The sequence below is a fragment of the Euprymna scolopes genome, chromosome 13, assembly GCF_053919585.1.
Source record: "Euprymna scolopes isolate OS-2025 chromosome 13, ASM5391958v1, whole genome shotgun sequence".
Lineage (NCBI taxonomy): Eukaryota > Metazoa > Mollusca > Cephalopoda > Sepiida > Sepiolidae > Euprymna > Euprymna scolopes.
Genome location: NC_136494.1, coordinates 130,402,413 through 130,421,691, shown reverse-complemented (window position 1 = coordinate 130,421,691; position 19,279 = coordinate 130,402,413). Strand labels below are relative to the sequence as shown.

At 32.1% G+C, this 19,279-nt stretch overlaps 1 protein-coding gene across 1 annotated transcript in view; it reads left to right on the top strand.

Moving 5' to 3' along the window:
* Positions 1 to 19,279, top strand: part of LOC145292193 (cilia- and flagella-associated protein 65-like) — a 2,765,874-nt gene that overhangs the window by 1,884,127 nt on the left and 862,468 nt on the right. Inside the window, exons 28-29 of the mRNA XM_080138498.1 lie at positions 1,454 to 1,582; positions 14,776 to 14,860. Of these exons, the coding sequence (XP_079994624.1) occupies positions 1,454 to 1,582; positions 14,776 to 14,860 (214 nt within the window). The remainder of the gene's footprint in view (positions 1 to 1,453; positions 1,583 to 14,775; positions 14,861 to 19,279) is intronic.

Genomic DNA, 19,279 nt, shown 5'->3' with positions numbered 1-19,279 from the left:
AAGAAACCTTAATGTAAATAATTTTGGCTTTGTCACTTTAAATGAATTAAATCAATTATCTTTATAACGACAAATACTACTATTGACCTTAAATTAATTTTTTTTATTAATGAATCAAACACTTATGAAGGCCAAAAAACATTTGAGGATAAGCGTTCATAAGGTCCATGGACTGTACGTTGAATAATAAAGAATATTATGAGAGAATTAAACATGATTAATGGAATAAACTAAGTTTGTGTATTTGTTGGCATTATATTTGAAGACAACCGTGTTGTAGTCTGTAGGAAAAGGGGTTTCTTGGTGACGTGTTTCATAGACGAGGAGCTTTTGCAAAGAAACTCTGTTCATGGAAATTCTGAACATGAAGGAAAAAAGAAAATTTTAGTTGTTGTTGTTGTGGTAGTAAGACAAGTTTTTGTTGCAAATGCTTTACATGAATGAACCTTTATAATTTTAATTTATTTTTTGAAATCCCATTTATATTCAACTTTCAGCAGCATTTTTTTTGTGGAATGGCTTTGTTTCTGCACTAATGCTAATTTCATCTCTCTCCCGCACTTCGAATCACTTTGTTTTAGGAATAGTTTAGAAAAAAAACATTAAATAATCTTCTCTCTCTCTCTCTCTCTCAAATTCACGTGAATGACACTGAAAAAGGTTTAACCTTGTTACTACCGTTTCCTCTTCAATAATGGGACTGTCCTTGAACATCTTTATCCAACTTTAATATAATTACAAAAAATCGCTTGTTAATTAAAATATCCCTCCAGAGAAATTCATATCTTTGTTATTTTAATGAACAAAGAATTTGAAACATATTTAATGTTATTGATTATAGAGTGTCTTATTAAATCATATTTTCAACAATGACATCTAATTATTAAAGGTTATATCATTCGTAATATGTAAAAGCTTCTTTAAAAATAGGGAACATACAACCGAAATATTCTTTTGTTCTTTAGTATCATGATATCATCTAGAAATTACATCACAGTCATAGATTGTTTTTAACTATCCTATTGTTTTGCTTTGAGGATGGAGTATCCTACTGGATACCTAACATTCACCTGTTATCTCAGACATTTCAACTGAAAGATTTTTTAAAGATTCTAACCGTCCCTTTAAGTGCAATTTTTTATATATCTATTGCACTTAGTTCCTCGGGTATATTTGCTAGGTAGTTTTTAAAATTCTTTTTCCTAAGTCCGGTTGCTCTTATAATTTCTTTTCAATTTAATTAAGATTCCAGTTCCTCTTCATGCCGTACACTTGTATTTTGGTATCTTCTGCCTGTAATCTCTGTTTAACCCAGCATCATTGGGGAAATTAAGTGGGTGGTTTCTTTCTCATATTTTTCCATATCACTATGTCAGGTTTATAGATTATATAGAGAAATAAAAGATTTCAAAATGTTTTTTTTATCATAAAATGTATTTTTTACACATTCCAGCACTGAGAGACACCCTTCCTTTACCACCCAGGCGATCGTTGACTTCAACTTTAGTGCTGCTCCACTACACAGTCAACCCTCGACTTTTATTCTCCAACTTGAAAACAATGGAACCGTTCCTGCAGAATGGTAAGTTCAAAATTCTCACAAGTTGTTATTATAAACGCAGTTTCATTCATATTGAAGATTGTCTTAACGGAATTGCTTGTGAGATTATCAATGTATCAATATTTATTATTCACTATCACATTGTTAGATAAAACAGAATCTTCATTTAGAAAACATTAAAAGGAAAGTAACTCTTTTCCTTTGATTATCTTACTTGTCTTATGGATGTTTGGGGAGTAGACTTATGCTTCTTGCATATTTAATGCTGTAGATATCTTTGTTGACGTGTGTCAGAGAGCTCTTGCCAAGGAATCATCTTAGACTCCCTCCTTTTTCTCTTGGCTGAGCATCTATTACCTGCAACCTAAGCCATTGGTATGAACCCCTAAATTATGCAGCCTAATGCATGTTTTCTTCAGATTCTTGTATCATTTGTTTGAGTATATGTTGAATCTTATTACATCTAGCTAGCCTGCAAAGTAAAAGTTGACTTTGTTGACGAAGTTCAAATCTCTTGGCCAAGAGTAATTATCACTTCCTACACTGATGATTGCTGAAGTACGACACACTAGTGTTAATGGGTAAAAACGTTGCTAATACTTATTTAAAATATTACAGTAAAACTTTGGGATACGGCATTAAAAATTAGTCACAAAATAAAGTACAGTATGTAATACACATGTATATAATTAAATAACACCATGAGGTGGGGAAAATACTGTAACCAGAGACCAGAAAAAAAATCGTATTTAACATTGTAACCTGAAAAAGCCGTATCATAGGGGCACCATATCTCGGGGTTCTACTGTATATATATATATATATATATATATATATATATATATATATATATATATATATATATATATATATATAAGCCACTTTGTGTGTATGAGTGAATGAGTTAGTTCTCTATAGACTCTGAAACGGCTGAGCCAACTTTTGAAATTTCTGACAAATGTACTTTATGTATCTAGGAGTGTTCTTAGATAGGTTTTGTATCGGAATACCCCTGATGATAATAAAAAAATCCAATTAAAGAAGAAACAATCAGATTTTGACCAAAGTTACCACCCGTATACAGCCTAACATCAAAAGTGCATTTAAGAAGTTTTATCACCACACAAGCAAAAGGTTCTTTGATAAGATAAGAGTGCATTCGAAGTAAATGTTTCTGTTTAGAAATTGAACCATGATACTTGACTTTTGTATTTTAAACTTTAATTCAAACCATTATATAAACATATTTTTTTATATGATCAACAATAGGTTCTTTGATAAGACGCAGGCGTGTTCAGAATGTATGTTTCTGTTTTAAACTCAAGTATTACATCTTTGGTCAGAAATCTGCATAAACGAGGGGAGGAGAGTCTACCAGCAAAAATGCGCCACCCAGCTTTATACCATCATAAATGGATATGAAGGAAAATCTCCAATGGCGAAGGCAAATAAAAAGGAGAACACAAATTCGAAGACAAAATATTATATATATACTAGCGGGGGTACCCGGCGTTGCCCGAGTGTTGGTTTCCGGGACGGGAGTTTTAAAAATGTTATGGTAGGTAAGTAGGAAGGATCAAACCCGGAGTCATGAGTAAAAGTAGGAAAATAAAGTGTGAAAAAAAAAAAAAAAAAAACCTCTGCAACGTTAACAGTTCGGCCACCAAGAAAAGTCCATTCCAGTTGTTTAGGAAAAAAACAAAAACAAAAAAAAAACGACTACGGTAGGTCGGCGCAAACGTGAAAATATAATGTGAATTGTCCAGCATGCTAACCACTACGCCACAGAGCACTGCAGCTTAGTTTAGTGATTTTAAATAACTTCACATGAAAGAACTACGAAGCCAAACCGATGTTCTCTTCTCAACTGTTTCTTGTGAACGATCCCCAAACGGTGTTAAGTGGTGGCAGGGGGAGGAGGAATTTATTAGAGAGAAAATATTTTACCACTTCCATTGATCTTAACCGATTTTGGCCGTGACTTCTCAGCAGAAAAAGTATAGAAATCTAAGATTATCGAGGAATTTGAGAAATAATAAGCCTATAACACACCTTAGATATTGTTCTGCCGTTTGTGCATATTATATTTGCATGAAATATCTTGATTTTTAATCCTATTAAGGTCAAAATCCGACGGGAAAAAATGAGTTCATTTTATTTATATAGATATATATATATATGTATTCACTTTTTTTCGTTTTTCTTTTTCTTTTCCATAAAAATCAATCAAATAATGAAAAAGAAGAGAAAAAAAAATGAATAATAGAAATCACGATAATGATGAGAAGAAATGTGTCACTCAAAGTTATTCAATATGGGACACAATGTCAGGATGCAAAGTTCCTGTGGCTGCGAAAAGAAATATGTGGCACCATATTACATCTTCAAAAAAGGAAAAAGAAAGAAAGAAGAAATAATCCAATGAAGAGGAGAAATGAGAGTCACTCGAAGTTCCTGATTACAGGACGCAATGTTGAATGCAAAGTTCTTGTGGCTGGAAAAAGTAAATACAAGTCACCATATGAGCTGATGTACGCCACTTATAAAGTCATACAAAGTTCAAATTATAATTTCAGAAGAAAAGAACAGTCCAACAAGTTCTTCAAACGGCTTATAAAAATATCTTGATTAAACCAAGAAGAAAGATAGTTTCTTCACCAAGCTTTTCCCTGATTGTATATCCAGATGAATAAAGTCCTCAGATGTTTGATTCTGAAATACATAACAGCATGGTGCCCTCTTTTAATACGTTGAATGCATGATGCTTGAATAATATAGCCTTATGCTCTCTTTGAATATGTCGAATTTACGGTGCTCGAATAATATGGCCTTGTGCCTTCCTTGGTTCTGTCGAATCTCTGATGCTCGAATATGGCTGTGTACCTTCCTTGAGTAAATCAAATTTATGATGCTCGAATAAGTCGAATCCACTGTTCTCAATGGATAATCTTATGTTGAATTTTACCCTCATGGAGACACATACACACTGCAACAAATGTGCACATATGTTCCACTCATTCTGTCAAAGATACGGCATTTTCTGAATTCGAGTTGGCGTTTTAATTTCTTATGACAAAATCATTCACTTCATATCTCATTGGAGCAATAAGAAAAACTTTTCTTCTCACTTTTAAGAGTGTTTTTTTTTTTATTATTCAATTTTCACCCTAAACAAGGCACAGTGCCACTTTGAAGTAGGGGGCTACTATCGAGGACATAATTTGTGGGAGCATTATGAAGGGAGATGAGTTGAAAGATGTTTGTTCACATTACACTTGAACTTCAGTACAGTTGGGAAAGCAGTATCCCGGAAGGGAGTTCCAAAGACTCGCAGTTCTAGGGAAGAAACTATTGGAGTAAAAAACTTTCTTACACCTAGGGATCTCTATTGTAAAGGGGTGGGACTTAGTTGTTTGTCAGGTTTGTCGGGGGTAGTTATATCGAGGAGATACACGTGCTTGCAGTTCGTCAGAGCATTCACCATTAAAGTATTTGTAGAACAGGCAGAGGGATGCAATATTTCGTCGATGGATGACAGTTCAGGACCTGTGTTTATAGAAAATAGAATTTTCAGTTTTATTTCCGTTCACTCTTGTTTTCATGGTCGACTGAGAGCTGACACAATCCTTACCTGTCGAAGATTGATTCAAGACTAATTTTTAATTCCTCCAATCTTTTGCTCATGGCATCTTCCTCCGTGCGTATGCCAACGCATCCAAAACGAAAGGATTAATTTGATTGAATGGTGTTTTGTTGCCATGCTGAAATTCTAAAAATACCAAAACTCGTGCGCCAAGAATTTAGACATACTGATCGTCGGGTCTTTTGGTGGCGTCCGGATCAGGAACATCGCAATTACCTCCCTTAGTTATGCATGTATTTATACATCTAAATATTGAAACATTAACAATGCAGTTTATATTTTATTGGGGATTAAGGTCACTATCATTTTTACCTAAAATAATAAGTGAACTATAAAAATTTCCGATACAACCAGTGACTATTTTTTTCATTGCAGCGAAAATTTATCCTCAAACGTTATGCAGGAATACTACATCTATTTGAGCAAATAGATGATTTTGTAACTTTGTTTTTAAAAGTTCAAAAGAAAACATTTTTCTTAGAATTACCAAATGTTATCCCCATCGGCATTATAAGTAATCTATTTAGAAGTATTTTCTATGAACAATTCCGGTGCAATTTTTTCTATCATGTTGAAAGTTTGATTAAAATCAATAAACTAAAAGATTATTAAGTTAACATTTTCAAGACTTGCCAACTTCGCTTAAGTAGACTGACATCAGAACAATACACATTGGAGAGGGCATGCCGTTATCACCAATGGTGATTGCAGCTTTTAAAAAATTGTCGGCAGAGGTTGAAAGTTGTGAGATGAGCTAAACTTGAAAAAACCTGTTACAAGAATATTTTCTTTTTATCCATCCCCATAGTGATATGCCTAGCTTAAATTAAGAAGAAAAATAGTTTCATAAAACAATATCAAATCAAACATTGTTTTTCATACATGTTTATTGCACACACTTGATTGGTCTACTACTACTACTACTACTACTACTACTACTACTACTACTACTAATAATAATAATAATAATAATACTAATACTAATAATAATAATGATGATGATGTGAATCCAGAGGAAAAAGAAAAGAAGTCAAAAGTACAAAGACTTGAAAAGAGAGATAAAAAGATTATGGAAGTTAAAGAAAGTAGAGATTGAACCCATTATGATGGGAGCCCTAGGAAGTGTGACAAATAATAATAATAATGACAACGGAAACTGTATAATTGCATGATTGTAAGTTAACCCCCCTTGACCTCCCCCTCCCTTTTGTTTTCTTTATCATAAATTAGTGTCACACCAAATAAATAAAGAGAATCAAGAAGAATGGAAAGCACTGAGCAGACCTCCACTGAATGAGTGCGAGGAGTACTGGGACCTTAGGGTAGCTTATTGCCACCCATATCTCAATGAGGACCAATGGTCACTACAAATAAGAAATCAATGGTTGGTAGCTATTGCGATAACACAAATGAATTTGCAAAGGTTGTCTAAAGAGGTGGAGAGTACTGAAAATCTGGGGAGACTTGTTGTCACTCAGACTCCAGAAACATCATAGGTTGTTTTCAATGAGAATTCTTAGATCATCGCCTGTGTGAAAACTCCTAGTGAGTAATAATAATAATAATAATAATAATAATAATAATAATAATAATGTAGTGGAAAAAGAAAAGAAGGCTGAAAAAGTACAAAGACTTAACAAAAGAGATAAAAAGATTATGGAAGTTGAAGAAAGTAGAAGTTGTTTCTGTTATGAGGGGAGCCCTGGAGAGTGTGACAAACGGATTTAACAAGTGGATTGAGATTATTGGGATCCATTTCAGTGTTGGAGTGCTTCAAAAGACTGCCTTTCATTTTCTCTTTGTTTCATCTTACTTTAGTAGAAGTTTTCAGAAATCAAGGGACCCCCGTCCTGGGGCTAACACTTGAGATACGTAGATATTTGAATATTCTATTAACGTTCTCATTACACTTCAAACACTTGCGTTAGTAAAGAAACTGAGAACATAATTTGCCGTCTCCGCAGTTGACTATTTAAATGTTATAATATATCTTTCTTGTGGTCTCTTGGTCTTACTGGATTTCAGGACAAGAATCCATCTAGTCTGGTGGAGTATCCAGGTCCATGCTATTACTTGAAATAACATCGCTTGGAGAACGTGCACTATTTCTCGTAAAAGCCAGTGTGCTAGCAGTACCAAGGAGATCTTATTTGGGTTGTGAAGACTATGTGATTTTGAATATTTAGTCAGGGTTTACTTAGGGAAAAGTATGTCCCATGCCAGGTTGTTTTGACAAACTCATGTACACAGAGACCTTAGACACTGGAGGATAATGTTTATCAGACATTTAAGTTCTCTCCATTATATGTATATATATATATATATATATATATATATATATATATATATATATATATATATATATATATATATATAATGGAAAGTAGCACTCCTCACTTCAGCCTATTATTATATGGATATTCACTTTGATTTTGTATGATATATCAGAGAATAAGCCTTGAACTTACAAACATATGTATTTCTCCTAAAATATAAAACTATATATATATATATATATATATATATATATATATATATATATATATATATATATATATATATATATATATAACTTAGGGTTTAATTGTAGGGAAAAGTATCCTAATGTTAGACAACCCCCTGTACAGAAAAATCTTAAATAATAGTAGACATTCAATTCAAATATATATATATGTATATATATATATATATGAGAGAGAGGGGGGGGAATAGGATTTAAACATGAAATAAAAGGAAGTTGGATGATTGCACTTAAATGATCCTTAAATATAATTTTAATTATTCTAAAAGTTAATGAAGTATGATTGAAATGAAATTCAGCCGACGGGTTGATAATATTCATATTAATATAATTGCATCGAATTTTCAAATGCAGAGGTGGGAGCAGTCAGGTAATATAAACAGACTGAAAATATTTAAGATACAAAATTGAAGGACATTTCTACAATTGATTCCTTTAACAAGTTTAGGCAATTGTTCCTGCTACTTTTATTTGTTTGTTTCCTTAGACTTCTGCACAGAACTCACGAAGATCATGCCTCAATTTAGCTGTGTTAGGTAGCCTTTTCATTCTTGTATCTTTTCATCCATTATGTCAAACAAATATAGCCTGCTTCTGTTTATAATTAATATATATATATATTTAAATAAGGGAGTAGTCACCAACAATGTGTATTTTTTAACATTATTTTATTATTCCGTGTCTTGGTTTTTCATTGAGAATTATGTTTGGATCATTGTAATAATGTTTTTAAGTCACTGAAATCGTTTTTACGCGCGTTTCAGACGTTCTGTGATGCGTCCTCGTCAGAAATTTTCGACATTACAAAAATTGTGCTATTTTATTTATTTTGATGGCAATAAAAATATGCGAGTCTGAAATATTCTTTGAACATCATTCAATCTCGGGCAACGTCGGCTCATCCTGCTAGTGTATATATATATATATATATATATATATATATATATATGAATGAATGAATTATGAGTTCCAAGGTTTTATTTATCTTAACCATCAATTCTTTCAACATCTGAAAAATAATTTCTGACGAGGACGCATCACAGAACGTCTGAAACGCACGTAAAAACGATTTCAATGACTTAAAAACATTATTACAATGATCCAAACATAATTCTCAATGAAAAACCAAGACACGGAATAATAAAATAATGTTAAAAAATACACATTGTTGGTGACTACTCCCTTATTTAAATATACATCTTTCTTTCGTTGGAATTTCTTAACCCATTTTATATATATATATATATATATATATATATATATATATATATATATATATATATATATATATATATATATATATATATAGATAGATAGATAGATAGATAAGGAGCTTTGTGTGTCCGTGTATCTGTGAGTTCATTCCCTATACACTCAAAAACGGCTGGGTCGATTTTTATGAAATTTCACATGAAGATACTTCATGTACCTGATCGTGTTCTTATATGTGTTTTGTGTGGTAATGTCTTCGATAAGTATCGATAATCGATAATCAAAATAATCCAAGGAAAGAAGGAACAGGTGATTTTGACGAAATCTTACACGGTCTAACATCACAAGTGTATTCAAGAAGTTTTATTACCACACAAGCCGAAAGACCCAACATATAAAGTAAACAGTAGCCTCTTCGATATGACATTGTGAACTTAGTTACTGCGAAAGACACCTTAAACTTCCTCCAAGTGCATTGCGATAGGTCCCCAATAAGAGCAGGAAATCAATCGATTTGATTGAAAAATTGTGCTATTTTATTGATTTTGATGACAATAAAAATATGCGAGTCTGAAATATTCTTTGATCATCATTCAATCTCGGGCAACGTCGGCTCATCCTGCTAGTGTATATATATATATATATACATATATATATATATATATATATATATATATATATATATATATATATATGATTTTCAGAATGTGAGAGATTGTATATAATAAATTCCACAGCCAAACCACGTCGCAGCCCACAAGAGCCATGACAGTCAAAGAACCGGAAGTCCAAGACTCGAGTTTCGCCCTCATTTGGGCTCATCAGTTAGACACATCCGAACTCAGGATTCGAAACCCGAGCCTCTTGCATGCAAGGCAAGCACTCTACCAACTGAGCAATATATATATATATATATATATATATGAATGAATTATGAGTTCCAAGGTTTTATATATATATATTTATATATATATATATATGTATATATATATATATATATATATATATATATATATATATATATATGAATGAATTATGAGTTCCAAGGTTTTATTTATCTTAACCATCAATTCTTTCAACATCTGAAAACTTCAGAACATTTTTAACAGATTTGTTTCGCTTACATGCAACAATAAATATATTTAAATTAGCATTGAGTGTTTCCTTACATATACTCATCAGAAAAAAAAACCAGAAGTTTCCATTAAAAAGAAAGAAGCATGACCATCTAATGTCGAAAATTAAGCGTATAGAAGAATTGACATCGGGTGTTGACTTTGGGTTTATATCTTTATTTTCTGTGAAAAGCTATTCATATCAATTATTTTCGTATGGGTATAAATTGTATGTTTCTATTTGGTTTTAAGCTACAACAATAGATTAGATTTACTAGACACCAGTTCAGAAAGATTCCATGAATTTTAATTTCATCTTAAGATTCCTTCATTCCTAGAATTTAAATTATGTTTTGAATTTTGACCAGAATAAGGATCAGAATTCTAGACATAAGGTTAATGTAATTATGTCTTTATTTTACATTTCGTAAAGGGCCATAAAAGTGATGCAAAACGTTTTTTTTTTTGAGAAATTAATTTTACCGGTTCTGGCCTAGGACAACTGTTATTGCAGTGTTTATATAAGTAGTATGTTTTTAGGGGCGGCAAACTTTAAATTAAAATAAATCACAGAAAAATATGTTTTATTATACAAGTATGTGGTTTATACCAAAGATTAAAATTTGATACTTATAATTTAAATAAAAGTTTGTGCATATGGCCCCTGCGGCTCGCACATATATGGAATAATACAGAGGTCCAGTTTTGACAAAATCTACACGTTAAATTTGACTGTATTCTGGCAATAACACGTCAAATGTTGTCTTTCAAGTGGTCTATTGCATCTTGTTTATCAATGTATACATGGGACTTTACATAGCCACAAAGAAAATTAGTTAATGGGGTTAAGTTGCACGGACGAGGTGGCCAGTTGACGGATGCATTCTGTAAAATTATTCGTTCATCAAATATTTCTCTCGATAAGTCGATCATTAATTTGCACAATTAACAAACGTTGCTTGCGTATCGGTCTCTTCATGCTGAAACTCAAAATAATCAATAGTTACCAAATCTGCAATTAAAGAAACTAAAATTGTCAATTTAAAGTTCCCCGCCTCTAATGAAAACACCCTGTGCAGGCACACACACACACACACACACACACATATAGAAAAAATGCTGCCTATATATATATATATATATATATATATATATATATATATATATATATATACAGACAGAATTTTTTCTCTTAGGCATATTTCATTAAATAAAATAGACATATTTTTGTCTAATAATTCTACTTTTGATCTTTTCCAACTTCTGAATAATGGAGTTCACTTCTGGAAAGAATTGGCTGATATAATCGTTATATTTATTGTAAGTCTGAGTACTTTCCAATCCATCAGGGATAGATTAATCTAACTGGTTTTGAACAATTTATATATTTTTTTCTTATAACGTATTACATTTATAACTGTTACAAAAAAATATATATATATAAATTGTTCAAAACCAGTAAGATTAAACTGTTCCTGATGATGAATCCAGAAGGATTGGAAAGAAATCGGACTTAGAACAAATATGGCGATTACATCAGCAAGTTCCTGCCAGAAAGGAAGACTATTATTCGGAAGTTTGAAAGGATCAAAAATAAAATTAATGGACAATAAACGTCAATTTTATTTAATGAAATATATTTAAGAGAAAAAATGCTGCATAAACACACACACACACACACACACACACACACACACACACACATATTTTGGCAGCAAGTCATTATTCAAGCATGTCTGATTGAACACGATAAAGTTATGTTTTTTCCGAGTTTTTTGTATATATATATATATATATGATGGACTCTACCATCGTCGATTTCAACATATGAGCTTCTCCACAACAACTAAGTTGCTCGGAAATACACACAGATGTTTTGTTTATAAACGGTGAAGGCTTTGTATAGAACCAACTACACTTTTTGGTATTACTGCCAACCTTTATCAGTGCAGATGACTGCCACAGGGCAGAGTATACAGTAGACCGTAGGTTTTACATCAGAATTTACCTTCTCCTAGATGCACGTCTTAACAAAGACTAGGGGTGCATCTCTCCCAGTGAATTAATGTAACCCCAGATACCAAATTGAAATTTCTACAACTCGGCGCGGTACATACAGTGCTTAGCCTTCCCAAATGGTACTGGCTTAACTCAACGTTGCTTAACTTCGCTGATCTAGCAAGGACTAGTGTGTCAACATGATTGTGCCGTATATATATGCGTGATACCAGTGTCAACGTGATTGTGCCCTATATATATATATATATATATATATATATATATATATATATATATATATATATATATATATATATACACACACACACACACACATATATATATATATATGGTGTGGCGTGGCTGTATAGATTAAAACTAGATACTTATAGAAGAGTCATTGTAAAATTTCTTATCTATTTTCTAGAATATATTTTTTTATTTTTGTCTTAGATTTTTTTGGTTGCTTTTTGAGAGGACATTTTCTTGACGGTTCAAACAGTCCGATTAAATTCCCACTTGTCTGCGTTTAATTAAAGAATTCATCTTTTATAAGACAGCATCTAAGACCGATCAAATTCGCTTTTCCTGGCTGAATTAACTGTACAATTTTCCTTTTGTGTGTATCGCCCCTTTTCTTGCAATCACTTTCCATCTCTTATAGATCTTAAAGGCTGATAAGGTCGGAAGTATTAGGAGAGTCTCTAATGAGGATTCTTTTGTGAGCCCCAAAAATGGCAGATGTTTTGTTCACATCTGATAAACAAGGTGGTTGAGTCAAAGTGGATTAACAAAGTTTAAACAAATAATAAATATTCATTGAATTTTTAAATTTAACTGTATACATTCTGAGACTTGGAGACCAAATGAATAGTATAAAAATACATTAAGATAAAAATATTTTTTTTTTATATTTGTTGTTTAGAGGGCTCTATCTTTTCTGCAATCATATATATATATCTATGTTAGAATATATAACGATAGTTTTAACAATAATACCCCCTCCACAAAATCACAGAAACACCAAACAATAATTATTATCATCCACAAAAGATGACCAAGGTGACATCACACAGCCATTAATTTTGATATTTGCTTTCATCAAAATTTTCTTAATGTAGTCTTTAGCATGATTTTTCTTTTGTCTGGGTGAAACTTTATTTCATCTAACTCTCCGTGTGTAATTTAGTTGGGAGTTTTCTTCAGTGATCAATTCAACAGTGTCTTTATATCTGTATTTTTGATATGAGGAATAATAGTTCATATTATTTGGCTTAGTCAGACTATTGCTCTCATCTTGACTGTTATTCGCACGACGTTTAGATTGATTTAACCTCCGACCTTCTTTGGGTGTATCTTATCGAACTCATAATTCTTTTTGTCAAAGTCTGGAGTGTGCACATAATTTCAAACGGAACACTTTATTAAATCCACAGCAAGGTAGCATGTTCTTGCTTTTCCAGCTAGGATTGGGTAGAAGACCTAAGTAGTTTGTAATTATATGTTAAGTGTCGCAATAACCCGTGGCATAGTGGATAAAGTACTTGGTAAAATTCAGTTGTAAATTACACTCTTCTGGGGCTTAAAGGTTGAATCCTCAGTGTGTGCACAACATTTACACAAATATTATCAAACTCTTTGTCAACATCAAAGTATACTTGAATGTGCTGAAAAGTGTGGTGATACCCGGGTGCCATTAGCTGGTCGCTGGCAGACACTGGGTGTGGCAGTAGGACTTGGCACCGAGTCACAAGTTCAAAAACCCAGGCTTGTCTTCAAAAGGAGTGCTACAACTTTGTACCTTTCTCTCATTGGCCTTCGTCCTCTCCCAACCTGAACCTTCTGAACTACTTCGTTTGGTCATACGTCGAGAACATCACAACCATGACCTCCCACAACAGCAAAGCCAGCCTGATCGCTGCCATCTGCCGAGTATTCGCCAAGCTCCCACCAGCGCTTGTGGAGAAGGCATGCTGCCAGTTTCGGACCTGTGTTGAAACGGTGATTAAGGCTGAAGGCGGCTACATTGAATAGATATCAGCTCTACTACATGACCAAGTTACCCGAATTGATATTTTTCAATAAAAGTTTTAAAATAAAGTTGTAGTGTTATTTTCTTTAGGGCAACAATTTTATCGTTCCACCGTGTGTACAAAAAGTGTATGCATGTGACACGTTCACTTAAAGGAAAGAAACGGAAGAAAAAAATAATTAACTTGGATGTTTCTTCAGTTTAGCTTTTGGTTTCGGTAATTGGATCTTCGTTCTTTTACATTAACTTGCTAAACATTATTACTTTTATTTTGACATAGAATTCACCTAGCTTGTTATGGTTAGTTTGAATATATCATCTGTGTTTTATATAGTTCTTTCGACACATTGCCTGACATGACCATTTCTCGAATCTAGTTATTTTCATCATCTCACCATGATGAGACTGTTTTCACGCTTGGCTTTTTATTGTACAAATAAATCGATTTTTTCTTTTACGATCGTGTCCACCACTTGCTTCCTGTCTCCTTTCTCCAAAAACATTTTACATGACTATTTTCACCCATGATAATCTATTTCAAGACAATTTCTATTTCCCTGACGGACTTCATGTTGACTTTCTTGTAGCTTGTGAGTTGCCTCACTACATTTAGTTCAGTTGACCTATGCCCACACCCATTACACTAAATTGTATTTTGAGTTTAGTTTCATTCAGTGTTTTCTTTCTCTACAGGGCTTTTCTTTTCCCAGATGATATGAAGCTCGAAGTTGAAACTTGGGGGGATTCTGGAGACCTCAATGATGAAGACTTGCATCAGGTAAGTCGTAATATACTTGCTTACATTTTTAGTTGTTGAACAGAGTGAACAGAGAGTTATGTGGCACTTGCATCAAGTCAGCTTCTGATTTATACCTTAAGTGTGAATTAAAAACAAAATATTCATTGATAAGAAAACGTGGTTCATATATATATATATATATATATATATATATATATATATATATATATATATATATATTGAAGAGATAAGGGATACAATATAGGAAGATTATAGTTTAATAAGATAGAGGATAAACAAATGGTAGAATACGAGGATAAAGCTACAAAGAAGTATGGGGTGAAAAGATATAAAACTATAATGATTATATAGTGGTTATATATATATATATATATATATATATATATATATATTGCTCTTTTTATTGAGCACTCTTAATAACTTCGTTAAATTCACGAGTTAAATCTCTTGAATACCTATGACTTGGAATATATATATATATATATATATATATATATATATATGAAACAGCTACATGGTAGGCAACTGAGGATTCCTGTTTTCTATCTAATAATTTCAATTAAGGTTTTCTTTGTTCTATCCTTATATAGTTGAATTCTCTTTTATAATTATAAACATTTTAGAAATCAGATTATGTAGGCGCTAAGTCTGCGAGAGGTTTAATTTATATTTTTTTTTCGGGAATTTAAACTGAATTCTTTATTTTTATTTTTTTACATTTTTTTGTTACCGAAAGCTTCTTTAGACACATATATATATATATATATATATATATATATATATATATATATATATATAAATTATTTTATTGTCGTTCGTAAGAAAATTATTCTGTCAATAAATTATTGCAATCTCAGAATCAACATGCTTTCTCAGATTATCAATAGTCCTAAGTTTTCAGGATCAGCAGTTATTTATATTGAAACACTATTTTGTGGATTAAATATATATATATTATTAAGTTCAAATATATTGATGATATTAACTAAGAAAACAATTATTTTCAAAAGTGCTCAATACATGAGTAGACCTTTTGTACATAAAATATATAAGCATTAGGAAGAATCTATATAGATCAACTGACGTTTTAAAGTGAACGTCTCGTTGAGGTTATAAAGTCTTTATTATATATATATATATATATATATATATATATATATATATATATATATATATATATAACCAATAAAATAATACGGATGTTATATAAAAAATATACTTCTGGTATTGGAATTGTTTACTAATGATTGATATATAGATATAAACTTTTCATGGTATTAAGTTACTTGTAGTGTTTGGATGCACCGTGTGTGTAGTGAAATAACTGGTAGGTTGAAAGAGGATAAACAGTTTGAGTGCAAAAAGCGTAAAACGATGGAGAATGATAAGAATTGAGATGTGGGGAAATTTTGGTGAACATGTTGAAGTTATTGAGTTTTGTTATCTTGGTGATATGATGGGAGTACAATTTCAAACTCTAGTAAAGTGCTCAGTACAATTTATTAACATTTCATATTTCATCATGTTTAACTACATGTAGACGACGAAACAGCTGTCTTTGTGAATCACTATATTTTGCACACACACACACACACACACACGTGTAAATTTTATTACAGATTAAAGGCATTCGAGGATAATGTCTATTAGTTAATCCAAACTCTGTGTATGCATCTATATCCCGATTTCTATCTCTACTATTATGTAAAAGTCGCTGTGTGTGTGTGTGAGTTCCTTCCTCATAGGTTCGAAAACAGCTGAAGCAATTTCACGCAAAGGTAATTTATATTTCTGGAAGTGTTCTTAAATGTGTTTTGTACAGAAATTCATCAAATAAGTGTAAAAAATGGAAAAAATCCGATCTTAAAAATAGTCTTTCTTCTCTTATGGATAAAAAGAACTTTTACAGGGGAATATTTTATGTTACACCAGTGTAACCTTGGCCGGTGTAATGTAAAATATTCCCCTGTAAAAATTATTCTTTTTATCAGTAAAAGAAGAAAGACTATTTAAACATCATCAAGCCCAAATATCAGCTGACGTTATATTGTAAACAAATACAGACGGAATTTGATGAAAGACATTATCTTTATTTATTTATTTATTTTTTTTCGAATTAGTCAACCGGGGAAATTATTCCTCGTAATATATGATATTCAATAGAAGATTGATTCTATAACAATACCTATGCAGTCTGCATAAATTAAAATATTATGTTTAAGCGTATTGGCCGTGCATCCAGCTTGTTATTTAATAAAAAAGCACCAACATTATCTCCCTCTCCTCCGGTTTCCCAGCATCAGCCAACCTTTTAATCATAATTTGCCGAAGACTAAAACAACTAACAGAAAATATGCAGTCAATCCTTTTTTCGCCTGATGACGCCCACTTTACATGAAACACGTTATAAGGGAAATCTTTCATTGTATGAATCATTATGTAGCATATAAAAGCTAAACATGTTATTTTCTTGCTTAACAATGCAGACAATGCCAGTGCTAGATTCTTATACACGTCTAAGTGTTGAGCAAGGAATGTTACTTATGAGGGGTGGGCATAACATGTGAACATATTCATGTTTATAGAAAAAATATTTATGTTTTGAAAACTTCTACTTTTGGATGTTATATCAGTAAATTACAAGTGCTTGTAATATATTGATTGTTCGATCCAAATCAGAAAGTTCTGATTTAAAAAATGTTACTTTATACAGAGGAATAGAATCACAGTGACACACGTGAAAATATGCAAAAAGTTACATTGAAAGTCGTGCAGCAATGAGGAAGCTTAAGACGTTGAACTCCACCTTGTCTCTTCCTCTCCATCTATTTATCTCTCTCTTTCTCTCTCTCTCTCTCTCTCTCTCTCTCTCTATATATATATATATATATATATATATATATATATATATATATATATATATATATATATATATAAATTTCTTTTAATGCATTAACTTGCAAAATTTATTATATTTTGCAAACCTCTTTCGTCTGATGAGAAGAATTGCATTTTTCAAAACTCCGTGTAATAAGATCTTTCAATATTTCATTTACTTATTTGCAGGCATTATCCTCATTTTTCGGCCAACAATTCCTCTCGCCTTCATCAGGTTGTTAACTGCAATGTCTTGCTTTTTTTTTTTGTTCTGAAATCTTCGTCAAATATGCTATTAACCAATATTGTCTTGTTACATGTAAAACGAAAAGAAAAAAGTCACCTATGAAAACGAGAACCTCCTAAATTAAAACCTTGAATAATTATCTAAACTCAAATGTAAATTAATATTAAGCCGACTTCACAAGTTGATAAAAGTTCATTATTGGATTTTAATTATAAGGTGAAGCTCGAAGATTTCAACCAGATAAAGCAAATAATAAAAATAGACACAGAAATAAAATAAAAAAAAATAATAAAAGCATTACCCCCGCCCCAAACATACACACACAACGTCCACCATATCTTTATGTAGCTAGAATGAAAGTCTGCCAGCTAACCACTTAATGACCTTAAGAGGGGTAGGTCGCTGTTTCCAGACTCTTAAGCTAAGGTTAAAAAATGTTTCCAACTTTTGAACCTAATTTGTACTAATTACCGCTAACTGTTTTCTTATTACAGCTTTGACTTAAAAACTCGCAACTAAATTTTACCTATCTTGTCTTGCTTTTTTGTTCTGTTCTGAAATCTTTGTCAAATATTCTATTAACCAATATTGTCTTGTTACATGTAAAACGGAAAGAAAAAAAAAGTCACCTATGAAAACGAGAACCTCCCAAATTATAACCTTGAATAATTATCTAAACTCAAATGTAAATTAATATTAAACCGAATTCACAAATTGATAAAAGTTCATTATTGGATTTTAATTATAAGGTGAAGCTCGAATGATTCCAACTCGAGATAGATAATGCCAAAAACATCCACCTATTAATATGGAGCGGAGATTATCTTCAAAAGCGTCCTGACTTGATAATTGAGCGCCGGACTTCTACTAAGTAGATATGAATAAGTCCCTTATACCCATTGCCCCTATTTTATTTTTATTTTTTTTAATGGAGAGTAGATAATACAGTGGATGCGTTATCGGCAGTTCCAGTAACTTTCGCTTCTCCTTATTGTCCCTCACTTCTCATTCAAATGAGTGATTTTTCTGACAAAGGGTGAAGAAAAAGCTGCTTAAAGGTCGGTAGTACTTGGTGACCAGTAGTCTGAGATGTCGGAAATTTTTCTATCTCTATGTCTATCCTTGTAGCCATGTCACTAGTAAGGGTGCTGAAGGTAAACGTTTCGTCTGGGCTGACGTTATCCGCCTGATAGTCAGGGACCCGAACCTTGGATTAACCACTTAGGAGGCTGTCCTATCAGCAGGCGCAAAGTACTGGGACTGCTGTATTGCCATTTGGTGAATGGATTCTGGACCATGCAGTAGTCTCTGGT